Source organism: Labrus mixtus, chromosome 17 (assembly GCF_963584025.1).
Source record: "Labrus mixtus chromosome 17, fLabMix1.1, whole genome shotgun sequence".
Lineage (NCBI taxonomy): Eukaryota > Metazoa > Chordata > Actinopteri > Labriformes > Labridae > Labrus > Labrus mixtus.
In genome coordinates, this window is record NC_083628.1 from 5,829,081 (window position 1) to 5,854,051 (window position 24,971).

The 24,971-nt window shown below is 40.9% G+C and overlaps 1 protein-coding gene across 3 annotated transcripts in view; it reads right to left on the bottom strand.

The window, feature by feature from the left end:
• Positions 1-260: 260 nt before the first annotated feature.
• rgs3a (regulator of G protein signaling 3a) overlaps positions 261-24,971 on the bottom strand; it is a 146,607-nt gene continuing 121,896 nt past the window's right edge. For all 3 annotated transcript variants that reach the window (XM_061061278.1, XM_061061277.1, XM_061061276.1), the window contains 5 exons: positions 18,695-18,765; positions 5,408-5,509; positions 3,729-3,790; positions 2,566-2,732; positions 261-2,453 (listed from right to left, as the gene is read on the bottom strand). In XM_061061278.1, coding sequence (XP_060917261.1) covers positions 2,253-2,453; positions 2,566-2,732; positions 3,729-3,790; positions 5,408-5,509; positions 18,695-18,765 — 603 coding nt within the window. In that variant the 3' untranslated portion in view covers positions 261-2,252. The remainder of the gene's footprint in view (positions 2,454-2,565; positions 2,733-3,728; positions 3,791-5,407; positions 5,510-18,694; positions 18,766-24,971) is intronic.

Below are 24,971 nucleotides of genomic sequence, written 5' to 3' on the forward strand. Positions count from 1 at the left end.
ATGTTTAATTAGTGACTGTGAGTGTTAGGCAACTTTGGATAGAATAAAGTTGTTTCCAGACTTAATGCTAAGCTAGACAGCTAGCTGTAGCTTCATATTTAGTATAGGAAAAGCCATAAAATCCTAAAAGCTCAGCTTTGTTTTAATCAATACAGTATATTAAAAGTCATGGGCCGCTTGAACGCACATCAGTCATGATGTGTCGACCTGTGTGTAAGGGGAAATGACCATTACAAGAAAAATCACACACCACACATTACTTCATCAGTTGGTTGGTTTATTTATCATTAGCAATGACACCAAATGTACTCTACTGTTTTCACTTGCTATCAGAGGAGAGATGCATTTTGAATTGTAAACAGTGAAAATGATAAAATGCATTTCAGAAACTCCTTACAAGCAGTGTATGACCAGGGGAAACGAGCAGATCGGACCGGCTCTTTGCTCACCTATTGTTTGTTTTTTAACAATACATGTCATCTTATAGTTTTGAGTCTCTCATATATACATAGATACAGCTGGGTCCCACATTCATCACCAGCAGAGACCTATTGGTTTTTTGTTTTTGTTTCTTTTTAATGTGTCATCACATAGTTTTCTTAAAGAATTATATTTACAACCATAATGCCCCCCGGCTGCCTGCTGCCAAGGGGTTTAACACACAGTTAGAATCACTTGCTTAAAATTCATTAAACTACTTATGTTTCTTGAAAGTTTGCGTTGTAAGTCAACCTTATAGCTCTACGTTTTTTTTTTGTTTCTTAACAAATAAAGTTAATACAGAGCTCAAGCTGTTCGTCTTTCCCATAAAAATTCAACATTATCCAAATAAATGAACAAACATAATAATAAAATAAGATAAAAAAAATATTGCACTTAAAGTTCAGGACAGCACTGGACCTGTTTGGTGGTTAAGAGGAAAAGTGAGAGAGCTTTTAGCTGAGTGCTTAAGAGGAGGTGAGGGTGTCTGTCGAAGCATCCAGCCGTTTAATCTAAATAAATAGGCAAACTTTTGTACAACGTGAAGCAATTTCTATGAAGAGAGCAACTTCTGGTGTATTGCTCAGTAGAACTAGGGAGTGCAGAGAGGAACTCTAACGCATATAAAAACAGTGAGAGTGTGTAGAAAATCAGAAACAGCTGAGAAGATAAACTCATAGCAATGTCCTGAGAATGCTTCCTCCGTTAATCCACAATGAGCTACAATGTTAAAGGAAATGTCGTTTTGGCTGCATGGAACATTTCATTCATCTTCTTCTTCTTCTGTGGTTGTCGCTCCTTGTTGTAAACAGTCTTTGGAGACAGAAAGCAAGTCGTCTTTTTTTTTCTCTTCCATTACTGGCTTTGAAAATGACTTTTTGAATGTCTTTTGATGTGAGAGTGACACACATCTGTGCTCCATCACGGTCCATCATGCGTTCTCGTTGATACTTTTGTGTTCTTTGCTCGTCGCTGTCTCCGTCTTTGTACTCGGCGAATGCTCACGGCGTCTCTTTTTTTCCAGTCTTGGGGATGAGCTGAAAGCCGTTTATAGAAGCTTTGTGAGGGGTGGAGGTGTAAAACAGAGCAGTAGCGCTAGCTTTCATTCAGACATCTTGTTTCCCCCTCCCTCCATCATACAGAAAAAAACTACAGGAAGAAAAATAGGACTTGGTGTCGTACCAACAGCTTTGAAGTGGTTTCATAGAGAACGAGGTGGAGGAAAGGAGGGGATTAGGAGAGGAAACAAAAGAGGGAAAAAGTGACGAAACAGTACCGGACTGTCTTCTTGTCTGCAGGGATTTCTGAGCAACCCCTCCTTTTCTCCAGTACAACTGGACAAAACGTATAAACACGACCAAAACACTGATACCAAAAAAATTAAAAAGGAAACGAGACAGTGATCAGACAAGCGTCCAGCTCCTGCTCCAGCCCTCTCTTTTTCGGGCTGCTGTATTTATAGTAACATCCATCCATCCATTCATGAATCCACTCATTCATCCATCCACCTGGTAACTGTGTAAACGACATTCCTTTGCAGTGCCATAGCTTCTTCTTTTTTCTCCGCGTCCTCTCACACTATCATATAAAAAGAAATCAAAGTGGACACGAGGACAAGACACAAAAAAAGTAAATTAAAAAAAAGGAAAAAAAAGGCAAACACAGAACCTCCAATCCCCCTACAAAACCAAAACAGTCAACTTTTTTTCCAAGTCTGCCCTCTTTTTTTTTTTTCTCCTCTCTTCATCATCTTCATTTCTTTTTCTGGTCTCTTATGATGAAGAGGAAGTCGGAGTGGAGCTCTGCTTTTTTTGGTTGATTAAGTCCGAGTAGAGTTCTGAGCGCAGGAAGCGGGGGTATGAGTCCTTCTCCATCAGCCCGTATATCCGCCTCTGCGCAAGGTCAAAGCAGGAGCGCGTCACATTCTGCAGGTTGTCCTTCGTGTGATCTCTGGTGTACGAGTCCAGATTTACCTGCAGGAGGAAACAAGAAGACACATCAGGAAAATGCAATTTAAAGGAAAAGAAAAAGGGAAAGTGCATGTTTTCATGGTTTGTTTTGTGCCTTAATTGCCCTCTCGCTCACCTCTTTACACGACTGGATGGCGATGTACTCTGCAAAGATTTTCTTGGCTTTCGACGCCATCTTGGACTGCGACTTGATCTTCTTGTATTCCTCGCAGGCTAGCCAGAATTCCAGATTCTCCTCGCTGAACTCCGTGCGCAGAAAAGCTCTGAAGGCTGCCAGACCATCTGAGGGAGAGCAGAGAGACAGGAGGAGGAGGAGAGTAAGTAAACAAGACGAGAGTTGACTGGAGTGTCATGGCAACCTCACAGCTAAAGTGCTCCTTGAAGTTTCAGCACCCAAAAATAGCTCCGAGACGGCCTTTTCGAATCATGTGGTTGGAAAAAAAAAGAAAGAACTGAGGCATAAAAAACCTCTGTGCGGCACATATTTGAGTGTGTAAAGTGACATCACCCTGCAGACACAATCCTTCCTTATTTTGCAGTTTACACTCATGCTGTGATGAACAAAGAGGTGTCTGTGTTGGGGGGGGGGGAAAGGGACTAATTCTGTCACTCAGGATGCTTTTTTTTTCAAGTTTCACTCCAGTTAATGATCTGAGGAAGAAGGCATCCAGGAGAAAGAATTGCAGGAAGCAGCGTCCACCCACTGCTCCGCTCTGCACCTTTCCGTTCCCATGAATCACCCAACGCTCGATAAAGTGAGCCAGCGCACGCGGTCATCTCTTACCTCATACTGGTGAGCAGGAGTGAGGTAAGAGGAAATTAGGGGAAAAGGGGGGGGGGGGATAAAAGAGGCTAACAAAGCCGAATGAGGAACAGATGTAGCGCTGGATCTGTGTCAGGTTTTTTCTTTCAAGGAAGGTTTGGGACTTTGGAGGAAGAATTGTGGGGAAACAAAAGCAGAAAAGATGTCTGCAGGTTTTTCAGTTTCCCTCCTTTTTTTTTTGATGTAAAGCATGGAGTTTGTTTCTGTTGGGATTCAGGGAATTTAGTGTAGGCTGCATGTTCACTGCGGCAATGTGTGTGTGTGTAATCCGTTCATGAGTGCATGCTTGTTTCCTGTGCATGCCACCCTCCCCCAACACCTCAAGCAAGCATTATAAATCTACTTAATTATGTTAAAAAAAAACATTTCTAAGTACAAATGAGATTAATGAATGCTTAAAGAAGGGAGAACAACCATGAGAGAGGGAAAGACTGAGGAGTCAAAAGTTAACTTACATTTGTGTGCCAGCAGCTTGTCAAGAGAGTCCCCCCATTTGAGCGCTTCCTCCGGGGTGGGCCTGCAGATAAAAGCAGAGCGGTTCTTTAACAAGCCCATCTCAGCCAGGTTTCTCATTGTGTGACCCATCCGCAGAACTTTGTCTATGAAAAGCGGACGAGTGGAAACGTGGACGTATTCAAATCCTCTGGTCTGCTTCCTTCCACTCTGCTCTGCGTGTCTGTGCTCCCTCGCTCACATTCAGCCTCATGAATGTTAACAACACTTGAGAGTCTGTCTGAATCAGCCTGGTGGGGGGAAGGTTTTTATATTCCCACTGAATGAGACTTGGAAGGCGGGAGAGGAGGGGCTTAAGGCAGCCAATGGGGATGTGCTGACGGGTTTAGAGCCCTCCTCCCCCCCCCCCCCCCCCCCCCCCACCGGAGTCTGTCTGCCCCCTGCTGCCTCTCATCCTTTCAGTGCTCAGCTGTAAAGCTCATCTTAAACACACTGTAATCCACATCTGAAACCTTACTTCAACCTTGTTTGTGTTTTGATCAGTCCTGACACAATTTTTTTTATTTATTTTTTTGACCCTGGATTTGAATATAATCGTCATTCTGACGTCTGATTTTCATCAGTTCTGACGTCTCTTTTTTTAATGCGCTCATACAATTTGTTTCTCATTCTGACCTGTGTTGCAGAACATCAATGTACAAATACTGTATGTATGATAAAAAATCATGACAACTAACCTTTATTTGAAGAGCTTTAATTCCCTCTTTCTTTCTGTTTTGATCTTATATTTTAATATGCCTTGTATTAGGTTTTACATGTGCTCTACGTCATGTGTCTTTTAATGCTTTATGTTTTGTTTTGATCTCTGTAAAGCACTTTGAATTCCTTCATGAATGAACAGTTCTCTGAAAACAAACCTGCCTCGTCTTGCCTTGTTTCATAAAAGTATGACACAAGATCATGATTGAAAATATATGTAAATTAAGTTTAGGTCAAAGTCAGAATATAACAAATATGTATAAAATAAACTACAATAACATTATAAGAATTTACAAAAATGTAAAAGTAAAGTAAAATCAGAAAAGGCTCTCAGAGAAACTTGTGTTTTATGAAAGAACTGAAATGTGTGTGCTAAAGCGTTAGCTTTGGTTTGTTTACAGGTCGACTGTTATACTGTTATACTACAAGCCGAATGATCTATAACAATGATATTTTCAAGTAATTCAGCAAATGATATACACACATTAAGGTCATTTAGGTTTATGATGATTAAAAGTTAAACTATATAAAAAGTGTGTGAAGATTGGTTGCTACAATTAAACATTTCTTATCTTCTCTTTCAGTCGCTCCCTAACTCACATACAGTTTAAACATCACACTGATCTCGTTTCATCATCACATCGTATCTGATCTTAAATTTCTTATAAATCTTTTCTTCAAAATGACAAAAAGCAGCGCAGCACTCAAACGATCCCACTCTGCCTCCGTCTGATTTTCATGCGACACAACCATCGTCTCATTCGTTTCAATGAATCCACACATTGCAGGCACACTCCCATCCCTCCTACTGCCCACACGTCTGTCTTCCAAGGCCAGGTCACGACCGGTTATTGTGGCGAGACCCGGAAAAACAATCTGACACCCGCCCACATGCACACGCTGTCAGGAAGAGGCCACTTACTTGACTGACTTCATGGATTTGTCTAACTTGCCGGCTGGGTTGCTTCCTGGGGATTCATTCCTCCTCCGCAGGAATGCCAGCCGATTCTTCATGTCTTTGGCCCTGAGTGCAAGAAAGATGGGAGGGAGAAAGATAGAGAGTTGGCAAAGGAGAGGAGAGGGAGAGAACGATGGATAGATACAAGAGGAGGAGGAGGAAAAATGGAAAAAGAGTGAATAAAGGAGATAGAAGCGGGAGACAAAAAGAAGAAAGAAAGTGCGTTGAGTCCAGGTCCAGAGTCCACAATTAAAACAATCCAAGGAATAAGATCACCAGTTAAGTTCTTCAGCACTGTAAATCCAAATGTAACAAAGCCGTAAATGCCAGGAAAGAGGAAAATAAATAACTGTGTGTACATTTTCGTCTTCAATCTTGGTTAAGGGTCAGAACTTTTCCAAAAAGGCCGATTTCAAGCTTCCTCTCTTCGCTGCCGCTCCTGTCAATCTAATATCTCTTCGCTGTAGAGATGTGTCCCTGGCAGGTTCCTCGGCAGGGACTGAGTGAAAGTGGCAGAGAAGGATGAAAGAGACTCAATCCTCACTCCTCTGTTTCATCACACCATTCCTCAAAGCGTGCCCACAGGGGGGCTTCTGGGAGGAAGCTGACCCTGAGGGGTTGAGGCAGCGGCGCCCGGTGACCCCTCTGCTTCAGGATTCTAAAAATCCTCCTGACTGCCCGCCTCACCTTTTTTCACCCTCGCCCCAAAAAACACTGAGCTACCACCTTAAATCGCACACAAGATGATACACCAATCCCTCAGTCCCTGCATCCCCGTAATCCCATGGTGCGTGTCCTGGCTTTTCCCGACCTGGAGCACGTGCTGCCTCGCTGGGACGTGACCTCACTCAACACCCATTTCCTGAGTCCCTGCTTTTTTGATTTCCACTGTGGATTGGCTGGCCCGCTAATAATGCAGCGCTGAAGTGGCCCTAATCACTGCAAGCTGTCCCTCTGCCAACCCAAAGCGCCCCCCTCCCCGAGGAGATACAGCACACCCCAAATTAAGACACAGGGCTTCCAGTAATAGATATCAGTCAAATATGCACACGCAGGAGGGGGTGGAAGACCTCACAGCTGCAGATTAGCACAAACACAGTGCACCAATATAACCAGATGGGGAGGAGAGAATTGAAGAATCACCCCCCCTCCATTTTGTGCCAACTCATGCCCACTTCACTGCCACTTTCATGCCAGTCACAGGTGTTGGAAAACTCCCCCCCCCCCCCCCCCCCCCGGTGTGTGCATGTGTGGATGAAGGGAAGTGATGGAGAGAGATAATTTATGCACGCGTAAACGTAGGTGGCTGGAGAAAGCGAACACAGAAAGCAGTCAGCTGTCTGAGGGGAGTTTTTTCCAGCCTGAGGAGTAGAAACATGCGCGGCACATGACTGCGTGAGCTGTTGGAAGCAGAAGGGGATGAATAGCTCCTTTAAAGTCTTGTTAAGGGTGACTTTGTGGAGGGACTGATTTGGGTGTGTTTTGGTTTCGGAGGGTGTTGGGCTGGGGAAGGTTACTCAGGTCGACTCAGGGGAAACATAAGAGGTCTTTTTCTTACCAAATGGACGATTTTTGAAAATGAAGGTACGGCTATTAAATCTAAAAGAATAAAATTTGGCATCTTGAAAAAGAATGCTTTTCCTTCTTCTGTCATGCAAGCTAAGGGATGGTTTGATTTGAGTTCATGATTGTGTCATGAAAGGAGTCCAGAAACCAAAAGTTAAAACATCCTGATGCTTCTTTAAGCTCAGGGCACAAACGTTTTTAAGTGTTTAAAGCTACTGTGAGGAACTTTCAGGTTGTATCGATTTTGGCGCCTCCTGTGGACAAAGCGGGAAGATTTATCTCTTTGTTTCGTTGGTCCTGTACACGTTTGAGAGATGATTTTTTTTTTGTACAAAAAGTTGCATCATTATTTTCTTTAAATGTCTAACAGGCAACTCAAAAATAAAAAAAAAAGGCTGTTTCTGCAGCATGCTGTTAATCACCCTGGATGACCCCTACGCTTCAGCAGGGGGGTGACCAATTAATCAGTGGTCTTGCTGATGGTATGGTTTACTTTCATAGGTCATAAAGTGGCTTTATTATTCATTTCAGTCCGTTTCATAACCAGTAAAAAAATATCCTCACAGGAGCTTTAAGTATAAAATTAAACAACCATACCGGACTGACGTCATCTGTGCAAAGGACGACATGATTTACTTCTGATTTCCCCCTGCCACTCCCCACGTTTTGGGAGGAGAAAAGCAAGAAAAGCAACAGAGTGGTAGGAAAGGAGGCAGAAATGTCTGTTTTTAACCAAGAGAAAACAGACACTTTGCCTACCTCTAATCCTAAGGGATACCTGAGCATCCTCGCAGAGTCCTTGCTGGAGTGGAGACATGAGTCATCCATTGATTGAAATGAAGCGAGCGCCCTGCATGAAGCAGACTTCAACCACATGCAGGACCACTGAAGAAAATTCAGGCCTTCTCTTTCGTCTTTCACAGGCCTGAAGGACAGTATTACACAAATAAAAACCCCCTCTTGCTGTTAAATAAAGTCACAACATCAGAGCAGGATTCATTAGGTTCTTCTATATTTAGCTTGCACTCGAGCCAATCATGTCCTGAGCGGTGCGTGTGATGGTGAAGACAGAGCCGGTGCGTGTGAGGAGGACGTGAAACTTTGATTTTTATAAGGGCTGGAAAGTGTTTTGTTGGCTGACAAAAGACGGTTCATTATTTATGTCTGGTTTTATACAAGCAGCGCCGGCATGGGAATGATGTAACAATGATGTCACTTTGAAGGGAAATGTATGTTTCTATCCTGCCACCATGTGGGTGTCATTGGATATTGCAAACGCAAACAAGTTAACACCTTTTCAGCCCTCCAGCAGCAGCAGCACAGATTGCTTACAAGGCGCTCTCTTTACTCCAACGTCTTGAGCTTACAACACACTCTGATTTATTTTCCCAATTGTAGTCAGGACATAAATCACAGCACAGACACTATTTATAAAAACACGTTGTAAATATCATGTAGCTGTCTCGTTCAAACCATAACACAGACTTGTAACACTGACTGAAGTAACACTTTTCTCCTTTAAGTCTGAAGTTCTGCATGGCACCTGAACTGATTCAAGACTCAAAGGAAACTCTCTTTGTGTTTTTTTTTTTCCAGCTTGATCAGTGTCAAAAACTACCTCAATAAGGGCAGACGCATTTTTCACCCTTTCAACAGCTTCATTTGAAGGGTTACAGTCATTTCTGTGTCCCCCAGACACACAGATTAGCGTTGTTAGACCAGAGATTAGCGATATTAGCTAACTGACTATAACTAATCCCCTACATGCAGGGGAAACACTGTTAGCACATAGAGTAAAAGTTCTTGTGGGGAACTCTAAAGTGTTCACTCAGATTGTTACAGTCGACTCAAAGGCTGTTCATACATGAGACCACATATTTTTAAACGACAGAAATCAAACAAACACAATCTACCTTCAGTTTAGTTCAAAATCAGAGATGGAAAGTAGTCTTCTACCTTTTTCCACATTGCAAAAGTCACATCTAAGCAAGTGTATTTGTCTGATTTCAAGTCAAAAATATTTTGTTACACTTATTGTAATTCACATTCACCTGACAGGTCCGGATAAACTTCTTATTTGAACATATAAAGAGCAGTAAATAAGACCTGAATTGCCAGAAATTGCTAAAATATTTGCCAGTGGGGAAAGCAAAATGTACTTTACTGTCTTGAAATGAGACATACTAACTTATTTAGGAAGTACAACTCACTACAAAGCAATTACCAATAATTTTAGCAAGAAATGGGACTTGCCTAGATTTTATTTTGTTTGCAGTGCAGCTAAAAAAAATGGCACCGTGACTTCAATTTAATTGTATTAACCCAGTGTTCCTTGCAACTCTGCTCTGCATGTGCTTATGGAGCTCATTCCTGCAGTCTCTCAGTTTGAAGTAGTCTCACTGTATGTAAAGCAGGAAATTCACTCAATAAAAGTTACAACAAGTCAAGTTTACAGTGTGGCTCCAGCTGAGCATGCTAATAGCTTCACAGCACTAAAGAGCATTAGCAGTGTACTGTATTACACTCCGCCGGATTCATTACACCATGGCCTCTCACTTAACCTATGTCTGCAAAAAGATTGACACTCGCTCTGCGGAGGATTATCAAATTAGGATGATCCTCAATCTAACATGCTGCCACAACAAAATGAGAGCTTTACAGCCCATGTTTGCAGCTCAGACCTAATGTGTACACACCACTGATTGTCTGCCTGTGTGAGAGATCTATGTACCCGAGTGAAGGAGCAAGAGGTCTTTGGTTTCGCAATTATCTGCAGGTTTCCATCCTCTTTATTCCCTCTTTGCTTGGCTCACATTAGACGCGCTAATAGCACCCCGCTGGCTATTCCTGGTGTTCTGAAAAGTAGGCCGCACTCCCAGGGAAAGGCTCTGGGAGCACATGTGGTGAGAGCTGCAGACAGACGTACTGCAGAGCACAAAGCACCGAGACAAATTTTTACATGCTTTGTTTCCCCACAATGATGGGAGTAAACCCCTTTGTGGAGCCTGGCGAGTTAGGTCGGGGGTACAGCATGTGCGAACAGAGGGTGGGAGTTGAAACGCTGCAGCTGAAATGTGAGCAACGTGCAGGCATGTTTTCATTCCCTCTGCAACTTTCTATTTACAGAAGGCTGTGTGCCTGTGTAGTGAATACAGTGCAGGACACACAAACAACACTGTGCAGGCTTGTGAGTGTGTTTGTGTATCTGTTTCTGTGAGTAGAAGAGGTCAAGGGTTGTGTCAATGTGTCTGCAACGTTTATACTGTCTTTGCAGATTTGTACATTGAATTTTAATATTGCGTTCTGTCCGCTTTGTGTAACATGTATGCATTGTATTGTTACTTTTTCCTATATATACTGTACATGTACTGTTTTTAGGGTGTCCAAAATTGAAAAAGCAGTATACAACATTAAAAGTAGTAACGACATTTGAACCTCAAATGAAGTGGAGTTTGTTTTGAGTGTTTCTTGTATTGCTCTACAAACAGTTCAGAGTTGTGATTTTTCCAAAACCATAAAGAAAATGAATACGAATGATAAAGGAACATCTTTACAGCTCCTACATATCAAGACGGAATCGTACCTTGTTCCTAGAAGAACAATGCCAAAAAAAGGGAGTTATCCTCAATTTCCTCCAGAAATAAAACAACCTCTCATTCACAGTCTCACTCAACTCACCTTCCTAGCCACCAAGACCACATGAGCGATCCTATTCCTGAAATCCAGGCTGCGTATAATAAGAAAAAGGGGCAGCCTCAAGTTAGAAGTTAAGAAGCTGCTTCTTCCAAAATAGTTAGCCTCACGGGGGATCCTTTCTCCCTCACTGTGACTGTCAAATGAGATCCACGTAGAGGTCACATAGCTTCCTACCAGCTCGAGAGGAACCATTCCTATGGGACGCAAAAAACAGCCCCCACCCTCTCCTTCCTTCCTTCCTTCCTTCCTTCTTTCCTTTCCACCCTCCCCTCTGATGCTTCTTATTCCTGATAAACACACACACACACACAAACACCCCTCCAACTGCCTTCCTCTTACCTTTCCAGGTACTTCTCCGAGAAATCGACCATGGTGTGAAACATGGGTGCCAGCCCGTACGCAGGTTCACTCGGCGTGTGCGAGAGTCAGACTGCATGTAAGCGTGTGTCAGGAGTGCTGGCGCTCGGGGTCCAGTGGTTTTGTTTGACAATCACATTCCTCTAACCCCCGTGAGGCTCTGGTGGAGCTTTTTATAGTCAAGGGGGTTTGGAGAAGGCGGACCCTCGGGTCAACCAATCACAACGCTGTGTTTGGACAGGATGGATTCCTTCCACATGGGCCTGGTCAGGACTTTGATTTTAATGGGTTTGTAAATTGAGATGACATTAGAAAAAGAAGTGATTTGACTTTTGAAATGATGTTTTGATCTTTTGTACGAGTCTACAGAGGGACATACTCATAATTCTAAATATCTTGTTATCTATGCGATGGTTTCCCTACAATGTGGTTGAGGTAGCATTAGCTTTTTGAACCTAATGAAGCTGTGGCTTTATTGTATCATCTTTTTAAACGCAGTAATACATTCCATCAGGAGTAACATCGGCTAGAAATGTTAATGCTTGAATCCTGGTTGTATGTTGGGTGTCAGGGTGTCGCTGCTGAGCTTATACACCAAGCTGCTAAAATTCAGACTGCTATAGCTATACTGTAACTGTCTTTGTCTACCTCAAAATGAAATGACAATTCTGGCTATGGCTGCTGCGAAAAGTTATCTTAATGATGCAAGAATAGTGATTGAGAAATGTGAAATCTATTTTAAGGCGCGACATTTACGTCCCTGTGACGTTTATCTTTCAATATAAATGTCACAGAGGCGTATTGGGGTCTGAAGTGATACCCTCTCTGCACTGTCTTCAGAGTTAGCAACAGAGGCATTACAGGGGCGAGAGGGGATCTGCAGAGCCAGCAGGGGAGCGCAGTGTGTGTGTGTGTGTGTGTGTGCATGTCTGACTGTATGTGTATGTGGAGCTCCAGCTGGGTCGCACTTCCACAAAGACGTAAAGCAATGTGAATACACAGACCGGGACACCAATTTCAGCCTATTGCGGGATCAACATGACCTTAAATGATGTCATCTGAGGAAGCACTTGCACTGGGAGAACAATGCTGCATCCCGCCGAGTGAAAGTGTCTTTCAAATGTAAATGACGTATGGGTTGGGTACTTTTTTTTGCATATGTAAAAGCCAAGTGAGATCCAAACAGAAGTGGTCTCTGGAGACACAATTAGTGCGTTAACACAAAGTTAGAAAAAGTAAATCAATTGTACTAATCTGACTAAAACCGGACTTTTAAAATGCAAATCCAACTGAAGTTGTACAAAGTCAAATTTCTGAAAGTTAGACTAACATATCTAGAAAATGTGGACTGACCCAAGCCGTTCGCTCCACAGGTCTCGAGCCAGGCTTTGACCCAGAAGTTGAATGGCATTAATAGGTAGAAGAAAGTGGGGAAGACAACAAGACATAAGTATGAACATGGTGACATGGAGCAAGAACCCTGCATTTTTCAATGAGAATAAATAGTTGATGTTGGTTTAACCCCCCCCCCCCCCTCACTTTACACTGGGACAGACACAGAAGTAGTTAAATGGCCTAATTGAGCCACTTGTGATCAGATGACTGAAACCACATGTTGTTACCAGGTGCAAACAGGGTCAAAGTTAGGCTAGTGGACTTTGTTTTGCTCTTCAAGAAATCCACTTCATGACCGGTATGGACTGGCAGCTTAATTGGCGACCAATGGGTGTCAACAATGTGAGGACCTGTATTTTCCTTTAGACTTCTAGATATCTATATATACATACAACCTGGACAACCAATATACTTCTTAAGACATAACAGCTCACATAATCTAAACACTGACTTAACAGCATGGTCTCTCTCATTAACACTTACCATGGCCAACTTTCACAGCACAAAAGAAGAGTCTTAGCAAAACCTTATAAGATGAGTTGTTCCCCTGAGAACTGCTACTGTGAATGGCAGAAATCAGTAATATGAAGTGTGACACACTTATCAGTGACACACAAGCAAACAAACACAGACAACTGTGTTATGTTTTCAATGTACAACTTAAATTCTGCTTATTGTTCTGTTGTTTTCCACTCTCTCTCCATCTATATTATGTCTTTATGATCTGAAGTTGTATATCAGTTCTAATAATGGATGTTTTAATACCGCAGTCTTTCCTGAGTCTACGTCTTTGTACATGTTTTTTTATGGTACTATTTTATACCCAAAGAAATGAAAAACGTTGCCTCTGGGTATGCATCATTTTTATAAACTGAGATCAATCTGTCAAGGAGCTCACATTACTGCACATATTACTCTGGTGCTCTGCTTGCTGTGCTCTTGGTTTATGGCTTTATTGCTACTTCTTTGGAAACCACCGGTTGTGGGGGAAAAAAAGAATATACTGCTTGAGGAAGCAGAACACCTGGGCTGAGTAAAAACAAAAGAAAAGGTCATAATGGAGGAGGGGAGAGGAAGAGGTAATGTAGACAATTTCAGGAAAACAGCTGTGATGGGTTTTGAGAACTAGACAAAGGGAGTAAAAGGCTGAAGTGTAGGAAGTATGAACATTTTAAAACGTTGGGGAATTAGGGAAAAGGTAAAGTTGGGGAAGAAATGCTTCAGATGACCATAAGGAGTCTTTGTAGTAGATGATGCACGAGTAACAAAGTGCTTTGTAGCAGTAAAGTGTTTACTCAAAGATGAAAATTACCATACAACTTCAGCTGGAATACAAAACTTCTATCCATTTTCTTCTATGATAGGTCATAATACGGCATATAAAGATCTCTGTTTTCTTCAATCTGTGTTTCAGGTGTAAGGGTGAACAAGGGTGAAAAACAAGAGATTTAAAGTGTCACACATTTTATCATTTTAACTCTGGCAAAAATACAGTGTATTCCATTGTACAGTATATCATATGGTATGGTATGGTATGCTATCTTTTGGTTTGATATTATGGTATGGTATGGTATGGTATGGTATGGTATGGTATGGTTTGGTTTGGTTTGGTATGGTATGGTATGGTATGGTATGGTATGGTTTGGTTTGGTTTGGTATGGTATGGTATGGTTTGGTATGGTATGGTATGGTATGGTTTGGTATGGTTTGGTTTGGTATGGTATGGTTTGGTATGGTATGGTATGGTATGGTTTGGTTTTGTATGGTTTGGTTTGGTTTGGTTTGGTATGGTATGGTATGGTATGGTATGGTATGGTTTGGTTTGGTTTGGTATGGTATGGTATGGTATGGTATGGTTTGGTATGGTATGGTATGGTATGGTATGGTTTGGTTTGGTATGGTATGGTATGGTATGGTATGGTATGGTTTGGTTTGGTTTGGTATGGTATGGTATGGTATGGTATGGTTTGGTTTGGTTTGGTATGGTATGGTATGGTATGGTATGGTATGGTATGGTTTGGTATGGTATGGTATGGTTTGGTTTGGTATGGTATGGTATGGTATGGTATGGTATGGTATGGTATGGTTTGGTTTGGTTTGGTTTGGTTTGGTTTGGTATGGTATGGTATGGTTTGGTATGGTATGGTATGGTATAATAACCACACCGATGCCAGCTACAGAAGGAGACAAAAACATTCCCTTGTTGCAATTTTCCTCTTGCAATGGAGTCTACAGCAACATGCTGTAGTTATGGGTGTGTTCAGTGATTCTGAAATGATAGAGGTTTAAAACACTGTAAACAGTGAAAACAAAGGGAGGGACAGTGAGAAACAGGAAATCAAATTTACTGATATTACTGGATACCCTTCACCAAAGATCACAAGACTTGAGGTCACACTGTCGTCTTGAAGCTATAAATAACCACATCGCATAATTTGGCCAAGATATAATATACTGCTGGCCTTTGTTATGCATCTACTTGTCTCCCCTATATGTAATGTATCACTCCCCAACATCTTGAGAAAATAATTTAATTTCCTTCATGCTTGGCTTTAAAGAAAGCCTGTGATTTCTATCTATAGCAACGTCATATTGCATTCGTATTCCTCTGAGAAACACGGCAAGATGTTGTATTGAGGGCATGTTTGTTGGCGTGGCTTATTATGATTGGAGAGATTATTGTCCCTGTTATTGGTTTACAGTGTGGCGTAATGAAAAACGGCTGAAAATGGGTCAAATACTGGACAATGAAAAGCTTTTAATGAATGATAACAGGCTCATGACACTGTGGATTTAATAGAGATGAGGGCTGTGAACACTGGAGACAGAGGATACATGTGTAAATGTGGAGTTTCCATCTTGCTCCATGTGTTTTCCTTGTTATATTGGCTAATCATGACAGACAAAGGGTTGCACTCAATGGTGGGAGTTCACTTTGTCTATGATCATGATTGAAGACAGATAGCTTTTTTCCAGTCCGCCTTCATCACTGTTAACAGATTTCTCTTTAATGGTCAAATTAAAAAAAAGGGAATCTGTTAAAGCTAACCAGCACTGTATATTTATAAAGCAACCTATTAACATCTAGCACTGGAATAAAGATAAAGGTAGGAATGGAAGTACAGATGGAATAACAGGAATTAAAATACTAACAGACCTGGCAGAACTGTGTCTAGAATGGTGTCTACACTGAGATATAGAGGAAGGAAGGACTGATACAGCGTATACAACCCTATCCACTCACTTAGGGTGCACTCACAATGGGTAATCTGTACCGTGCCCAAGCATGTTTGACCCCATAAATCCAGTTCGTTTGAGCATGGTTCTCTTATTTGGCCCTGGCACAGATGGAAGAGGTGTGCTTTGGCACAGAACAGTTGCTCATGCACAAGCACGAGTTCACAACATGGACATGAAGTATAATCGATCCCCGCCTTCATTATCAAATATAGAGTGTTATTACTGTATCTGACTAAAATGACTCAAAATAAGCCACAAAGACAGTAATGTAACAATCATATTATATGTGTTGTCTTCTCTGATGTGCAGGCACGGACTTGACCGAGCGTCCCTTAAATTTATTTATTTTTTAGTCTGCCTCTCTAAACTTTAAATTGCTTCATGATCACCTAAAGCCACGCATGTTTTGTATTACAACGTTATGTTGTACGAAGATGTAACCGTGCTCAGGCCCGGATATTCCTGGAGCAATGTGAGTGCAGGCCAGCAGGGGAAAGGGGTGCAATCTTTGCCTAGTGTCAGTGCACCCTTAGGTCGATAAGATCAAAATCAAAGATATCTTTTAGAGAAAAGAAAAAAACTTTGTTTATCTTGTTTTACAGAAGTCTGGACACTTGATATAAATGTATATATCTATATATGCAAAGGGAGAATTAAATAATTAATGACATGTCTCTATTAGGGTTGTAACGAGATCAGAATGTAAAACTCCATTGCAATGTTAGTCCAATATCTAAGAGCAGTCCTCCTGAAATTCTCTTGAATTATGAAAACGGTTCTTGTTTCTATTTCAATACAAACATCAGTAATTGATTAGTTTAACCATGTTATGATTCTACATACATTGCTGACTTTGCTGATATATTCACACCAGTATGTAACACTGCTGGACACAGTATGGCACTTTTAATCTAAATACAACTCTGGTAATTGATATTGCATGTATACTGCCTGCCTTCATTTGTTGATCTTTACAGCTCATCCTCATCTGAGTAAATTCACAGCCTGCATGTGCAGATGCTGATCTCCTCTAAAACTCAATAAAAGCTTTGCTTATTCAAAAAAAGCAGAGACAAAGGTTATGTTACATGAGATGAGCTAACAGAGTGATGCATGTTTGTTTACCTGTTATTAGCAGCATAATCATTGTTTGCTAACCTTGACCTATGTCAACAAATGCTCTCAAGCAGAGGCACTAAGTACTGCCATGTCTGAAATTGCCAGAACAAAATACACAGTGAGTAGTTTTTGACTCATTTTCTATTCTTCTCCTGATTTTTAAAAAATTAAACGGACTCAAATGTTACGTTATTCTTTCCCAGTACTTTAAGTAAGTATTTTACAAGAAGCACTTAACGGACAGGCATCTATACATTTTATTTTACTCTATTTTCCTGTGATAACAAGTTGATTTCAGTTGTTTTCTCTGGAACTAACTTAATTACGTCATTATCTAGGTAAAGCGAGGCTGATTTTCCAGTGATGACGAGTTCATTTCAGTGGTTTTCTCCAGAACTCGGCTTATTTATGTTGTTATCTAGGTATAACATTGGTGATTTTCCGGGGATAACGTGTTCATTTTCTGGATATCTCAAGAAAAAATTGAAATTTACTCGTTATCACAAGAAAACAAAGCGAAATAAATGAATGGATGCATGTCCTCTTAGAGCTTCCGCAGTGATTATTTGTCATAGCAAGTAAGTGTAAAACTGTGTTTCAGTGCAATGTATTTCTTATCCAAATTGATCATTAAATAATCACTGATATGGAAATGTTGCTTTATCTGTTAGTTTCTGCAAACTGACAAATAAAACCATCCATTTTGAAAAGACTAGCTCCTAAAACAATCACAGCAGTAATTAATTAAGTGTTCGCTTCGTTAGGAAATGAAGCTGGTCCGAAGCTTTCTGCAACAGCTGCCAAAAAGGAATCATACTCCAGATTCTAGGAAAAGAGGGGCTGAGGAATCTTAACCACTTAATCTGCTGATTAACCAAACGACATCAAACCGCAGCTTGTGGCAGAAGAACGAGCAGCTATCAGGCCGGAGGACAGCTACAGTGAGCGGTTTTTATTGTCCTCCAGGCGTGAAATGTGCTTTCATCTTGATGAACGGGAGTGTGAATACAGCTCATTCAACAGCTGATGAATCACCGAGGCGTCGACTGACACATCTGACACGCACACAAACAAACACACACACAAACCTCACTTCTCACACTGTTAAGAATGTGTGAACACATATGGTACTACACTCCTCAGCAGCACATGCACCATTTGCAAGTTAATTAAGTAAATGATGATCACTTAATTATTCCTTTTTTTTTTTTTAACTATTACTATCACCTTAAGTTTGAATGCTTTTAAAATCATACAAATTAACAACTACCCAAATGTTTCCAATCTATTCTTACTAGTGTGGACATGTCCTGACGTTTCCCAGTCCACTAATTCAATCACATCAACACAACTTGTCAAATCTCTGGTCTCAATTAACCCCCCAATGTGCTGAAACAGACCATTATCACTCACCACTGGCCTGGCCCAGAGCAGTGGCTGTTAAAGCAAGGTGTAGTCATTGAAATATCTGACAGAATAAACATGTTCGTTAACACATTTGCATGAGAATGAAGGCCGATGACACAATGTTGAAAACAGAAATGGCCAATTCCTTGTGCTTGTTAGGACTATAAAAGAAGTGTCCATTGTGCTGCATTTTTCCACATCTTATTAACAATGGACCGTTGAAATACACATAAATGATTAACTACTTTTTACATATAAAAGTCAAGGTGGAGTTTTCCTTGGTAATAGTGTGTTAATGTTTAAGGTTAAAGTCCACATCAGGGGGAGAAAATCTGAGCATTCCTCGTTTGCAGCTTTCAAAATGAGCAAATGGTGAAACTGAAAGTTGGCACAAAATGAAGCAAAACAAAAAACTCACATACATGTAATATATATATATATACATATATATGTATATGAGATTGTACTTACAGGTTCTTGGATTTCTTCTTCTTCGTCCCGTCAGAGCCAACGTCACAGCTACAGGGGGATCCGGAGCTCAGCTGGGGGGAGATGAAGGAGAAGACACACTGCATCATCCAGCCTCCAAACAGAAAGGGGGGGCCTGTGGCTTAAAGCAGATACTGTCTCTCTATCTCTAACTCTTCCCAACAGGCAAAGGAAGGCAGCGAGAGAGCTGGTAAAGCTAGTAAATCCTCAGAGAGTCCAGTTAGGGTAGACTAGAAAACGGGTCCAGTCCGTAACACACACAGCCAGCTACCAAAAAGGTTAATCCATAGCAGCAGTCGGCAGTGTAAATCCCACAAGGCAAAGCTTCCAGAGGTTTGTGTCAGTGAAGAGAACTGAGCGTATGTATGCAGCAGATGGTGTTTGTAAACTGTTTATGTCCCGCTTTAGCAAAGTCAGGAGATTCTGTGAGCGCGTGAAAGACCGAGGCAGTTGTTTTCTGTCGGCCTCCAACTGTGCACCAGGTTCGAAGTGTGGAGCCAAGACCCCCGGTTTCACATTACACTTTCTACCAACCCTCCATTCTGATTGGTTGGCAGAAAAAAAGGAAGTTGCCTCAGGGTGGGGAAGAGGTCAATCTGCACTAATCTAATGGCCTGGAGCTGCCCCATTGTATGTGTGTGTGTGTGTGTGTGTGAGGATCTAAATAATGAGCCATTGTATTACAGGAACAGGACTTGAATCAGAGCTGGACCCGGGTAACAGCTGGTAACACATGGTGAGTGTGCTTTCTATCAACCTTCACAAGGAGGACATTTTGGGAAAATTAAGGACGTGTTCTGGCTGACCTTCTTTTTCTCAAGGTTCTATTTGGATTAAAGAGACACTCTATTCCAACCACTCATCCCCTGTCGTTTTTTTTAAATTGGCTGTAAGGTCTGAACTTTCCTCGTTGAGGGTGGTCTTCATAATAATCATAATGCGTCATTATATTTTACCCTTTGAGAAGGGAGTCTACACATATTAAACAGTAACAGTTCATGCTACAAAACAAACAGCGTAACGTTCTTGGAAACATGACATTTGTTTTCCCATTAGAAGCTGGATGAAAACATTGATACCATTGGTTTACCCTTGTTTTCAGTCTTCATGCTAAGCTAGGCCAGATGTATCTTACTCTTACTACAAAAGACAGAAATGAGTGTTGTACTGTTTTCTCTCCTGAAAATAGAGAAAACTACAAATTCCCCCAAATATGAAGCATTTTCTTTTTAACATTAACTGTCGATGAAATGGTCAAATCCATGGTTAGTGCCAAAAATAAAAAGACCTAGACTATTATAATAATTCAAGCATTTATTTGCCTTTATGCCTCCAATTGTTAATTTATAAAGAGAAAACATGTGCACACAGGGTTTGTCAGAGTATTGCTGTTTGAAACAATAATGCTAGCTCCCACGAGAAAACATTTCCCATATGTTTTTTCGCCAACCTTGTTGCCCCTCGCAGCATATAGCAGCTGTCAGAAGTCATATCCTGTTTTGCTTTTGCATTCCAGTTTAACCTTGTCAGTACATCACCCACATGAACCCATTTAATTGACTTGACAAATGCAAAGACCACAGAAATACAGGAGGAGACACATGTTTAGATGTATGACGCAGTCCATTTTAAGCCACATTTCTACAAAGTGGTTCATTTCAGTTCTGTTTGGCACTAATTCTTTTGGCGTTTCCAAGTTGGGAATGATCCCAAACTAACTGATCCATACAGTCCTACGTTTTTGCTACCCTTCAGGGGCAGAAGGTTTTTATTTTTATTTTATAGTGAAACTGGAGAGAGGCAGGAAATGTTAGGGGAGAGAGTGGGGGGTGACTTGCTCCATATGGTCGGGTTGGGAGTCAAACCAGGGATCAATGTGCATTGAGGGCTGTAGCCTCTGTACGTAAGACGGCACATAAATATGGACGTCGTCTCAGTGACGTTGCCAATTGATTTTTGAAGCAGAATTTTAAAGCCCATCAATGGTGAATGCCATATTGGAAATGCTGTCTCAAAGCTGTCAGTAACATCACCCACGGAATTTAGTATGAATACCTTTTAGCTTTTACATAATCAAAAAAGATTAGTTATAAAAAAAAATGTAACACTCCCCAGAACAGGCTGTAAACATGTTTATTTCAGTGTTGTTTTTTGAATGGGTGTGTATGTGACTTCTGGGGCTTTTGCAGCCAGCCTCCAGTGGACACTCGAGGTACTGCAGGTTTTTCCACTTCTGAATTAGCCTTATATTGGCCTCTTGCTCCGTACATGGGGCAACCCATTCTACCAACTAAATAAAAAAAACCCACCACATTTAGAAGATATCCCTTCAACAAATTCCAACCTAATTTAACAGCATCTTTACATAACCTCTAAGAACTGGGAGATTTATAAAGGGCACAATTCCATTAGCGTTAATCGTACCTTGCAGATTTTACCAACTAAATCCTCAAAGAAGTTTTGGTCTAAGTTCTTATGCTATGGTTGTCTCCTCAGTATTGCAGGGAGTGCTTGTTTTGAACCTGTACTAAAAAAAAAAAAAAAAAAGGTTAGTAGTCCTCGTTCTTTTCTCAAATTTGAAAGCTTTTTTTTGCAAGGAGCACAAAAGCCGCTCATCTCATGGTCTTAAATTGGACCTTGATTATTGCTGATGTGGGTCAGTACGGTGTGAAAGCGCTCCTTGACCTATAAGGATGAAAGATGTACAAGTTCCTCCTATTTGAGCAATTATCATTAAACTGTCTTGTTCTCTGATCATAAGAATAAACTGTGAATAGATCCATCTGCTAACCTCTCCGCCTTCTTCCATTTCTTTCTTTCTCCCTCCAACTGAGATTAAGTTTATAGGAAGTGTACACTGATGCACCCAGCGCTTTCTGGCTTAAGTCACAGTTGACTGTGAAAGGTGAGTGAGTGTCTGTTATGTAGATGTCTAAAAATAAGGACAAGTTAAGAGCAGGAACAAACTATTTTTAGAGCTGCTGTTTGATGGGAACAAAGACCTGTTGTGCTTTAAGGTCTATTTGTATGACTTAAAAAAAAGACTTATTTTCAATCTAATCATGTCTAATCTAAAACCAAGATGATACATAATGCAATAATAACATATCTAGGTCTAGAAGTTATCTAGTCACCCTTTGAAAAAGCTACAAACACAGGTTTTTAAGTCATTTAGGGTCACAAAAGACATCAAAATCTAATCATTAATCTCAGCGGTAACAGCCAAACAAGAAGGTCACAGTGCCAACAGAGCCATCAGCTACGCTTTCCCTCCTGAAACCGCTCCAAACAACCTGAAGAACACCTAAACTTTGCCCTCTCAGAGACATTCCTCACTGTTGTAGCCTCCCAGGGCAGGATTATTCAGGGGTATCGGTAGAGCAAATTATGCTGCGTGGTCAGTGGAGATCAGAGGGGGGATTGTCTGTCTGCTGGGTCAGCCTTTGCTCGGCTCACTGCCTGCATGCACGGACTGAATGCTCATTCACACTACACTGCTATGTTCCAGCTGGATGAGATCCACATCGATACACAGTCAAATATGTGTGACTTAAGGTACAACTAGCATACACATCTGGCTAATTGGATAAGTTAATTTCATAAGAACTTCTTGGTCAAATTGCATTAAATGAATCAGGCTGAATATGTATTTCATTTGTGTGTTTTATATTGGAGTTAACATTGTGTCGCTTTGTCATCGCTATGAATAAGTAATACAGCCCAATGGGTTTATTCTCAGGTTTCCACTCTTTATATTGAAAGCTAGACCCCTAACCGGCCCCCCACACACACGAGTTGTGTACACATAGACACACACAGACACACGCACACACTCCCAGACTGCCTGGCAATGGTCAGTTGAGCGTATAAAGTCTGACTCTCGTCTAAAAATAACCCTGGTGTGTGTTCAGGAGTGTGTGTGTGTGTGTGTGTGTGTGTGCATGCATATGTGTATATACTGCTCACTGAATACAGTAAGAAAACACAGATTCTGCCAAAGACCACACTACAATACATTCCCCTGAGGCATGTGATGCAGATGTTGACTTACTCTTCAGTGTTGTTGGATGGCGGTCCAGATAGATAAAGGTTTAAATGTGCTGCATGTGTGTTTTTGTAACCTCTTCTTCAGTCTATAGTGTTTCTAAATGTGCACGTGTGGAGGAAATCACGTTTCTGGCTAAAGTGAGATTAGGAAAACATTCATAGGCACACACGCACATTACCACGGGAACATGTCTGTTTAGCCGAAGGGAAGAAAGTATGGAGAATGTTTGTATTCATGTGTGTGTGGGAAAGAAGTTCGAGACACAAATGGTCTGCTATCCTCTAATAACAAGGCAAAACTATCCGTCTTTGTCTCAACAAACTGTACATACTTCACTTTTGCTCTGCACCAACAAACACATGCTAGGAACAATATTCTGAACGCAGCTCCGAGACATTCTTGACCCAGTCGACCCAAAACTCCAAAATCATCCAACAGCCGAAAAAGAGGTGAAGTAATGAATCTCGCTCTTTGTGTATTTAAACGTCTTCTCACCAGTGAAACTCCTGCTGCTATTCTTCATCGGACCTCCCTGAGGCTGCTTGCTTCCTTTTGGTTTCATTGTTTCTTCTTTTATGTTAAAATAAATTGACATGTTGGCGCCTGCACAGCGTTACAGGGGCCCCAGACAATCTCCCACTCATTTGGTGCAGCCTTGGATCAGTGCTATGTGTTAGATGCTAGTTTCCTGACATTGTGTGTCTCCACTTTTTGTGTTGTATTTAAGTATGAGTCATACCACTTAAAGGCTGACGCAGGAAGCATCATTATACCTGGCACCCTGACCTTGCTCCTCACCTTAATTTGCATAAGCTGTGAGGCTGGTTAGAGTTGAAAGAAACACATTTTAACACTAAGTACTTCACAGCTTTTGAAAAACAACTGTCTATTAAGCCCTAAGAGTTCTTAACATTAAACCCTGCTTATCTCAATCTCAACATTGTGCTGAATGGAAGGTTGCATTCACTTTTCAAAAAGTATCTCACTTCAATCAGTAAAAGTAAAAAGTAGAAGTGGCCTGTTAGAAAGCAGATTTTCATAAAAAAGACCAATTCACGCTTTCCACCTTCCTTTTGCAGTGATATACAAACAATAATTGTTTGAATTGAAATAAACAGATGCATTGGATTAGATTGTCATAAAAGTATTTTAAATCTACTATTCATGACACCATTTTAAAGCTAATATTTGTGAGGAAAAAAACGTGTTGGTGAAGGCTTTTCTCTTTGTATGTATTTTCACTTTCCACTATCAAAGCCAGGAAAAAAACATCTACTTAAGACTTAACCAAAGTCACATGTCATGATCAGGATGTGGAACCATAATGAGCACAAATAGAAGAGGAAACTATTCCCTTAATTGTCTCCATGTGACTTACCAAACCAGACTGTACTGCTTTAATTCAATGGAAACATCTGAAATTGAAAAATCTGAAAAAACAGAAAACATGGTTGCTCCTGAATGTGATTGTCAATGAGAGCTATGAAACATTAAATCAGTTATGAAGTTGTAAGGCTTGTCTACGTCTGCATCGATGAAACGTTTTAAATAATGTTATAAATATCATTAGCTTCAGTTTTTTTTTTCTTCCTAATTTAAAATATTTGCCTTCTGTTCAACACAAACCTCCTCTGTCTTTAATAATGTGTCAATGAATGGAAACAGGATGGACATAAAGTCCATTTGTTTGTCACGGGACGGGATGTGAATCGCAGCCATTTAACGCTCGCTGTTTTCTGTTAAGAGTGTAAGGAACGAATAAACAACTTATTAGGCTGCAGAATCCAATGCAGCAGATTGTTTTACATAACAAGTAAAAGATTCAAGCGGATCGGTTAGAGGCCCCGGGTTTAAAACACTGCTTAGTGGATAAAATCAGTTTGAGTGGGCCAAAATGATTGGAGTGTCCCCTTTTTGGTTTTCAGCAGACCAGTGGACGATTACATGTTATTATTACTTTGATAAGGGCTGTGCAGCAACCACTTCTTCTTCAATTTACACTTAAGTTTCATGGAATATATATCAAGGACATACAGCTACACAGCGATGATTTGAGGTACGTCCACTGCTCTGCATGTACTATAGTGCCTCTATACAGTAAAGAAATGTTAAAACTTATTGGTTATGGAAAAACAATCCATTATTTTGAGGCTACATTTTCAGATTTCCACATGAAGACCTGATGAATCAAGAGAATGGAACAATATCAGA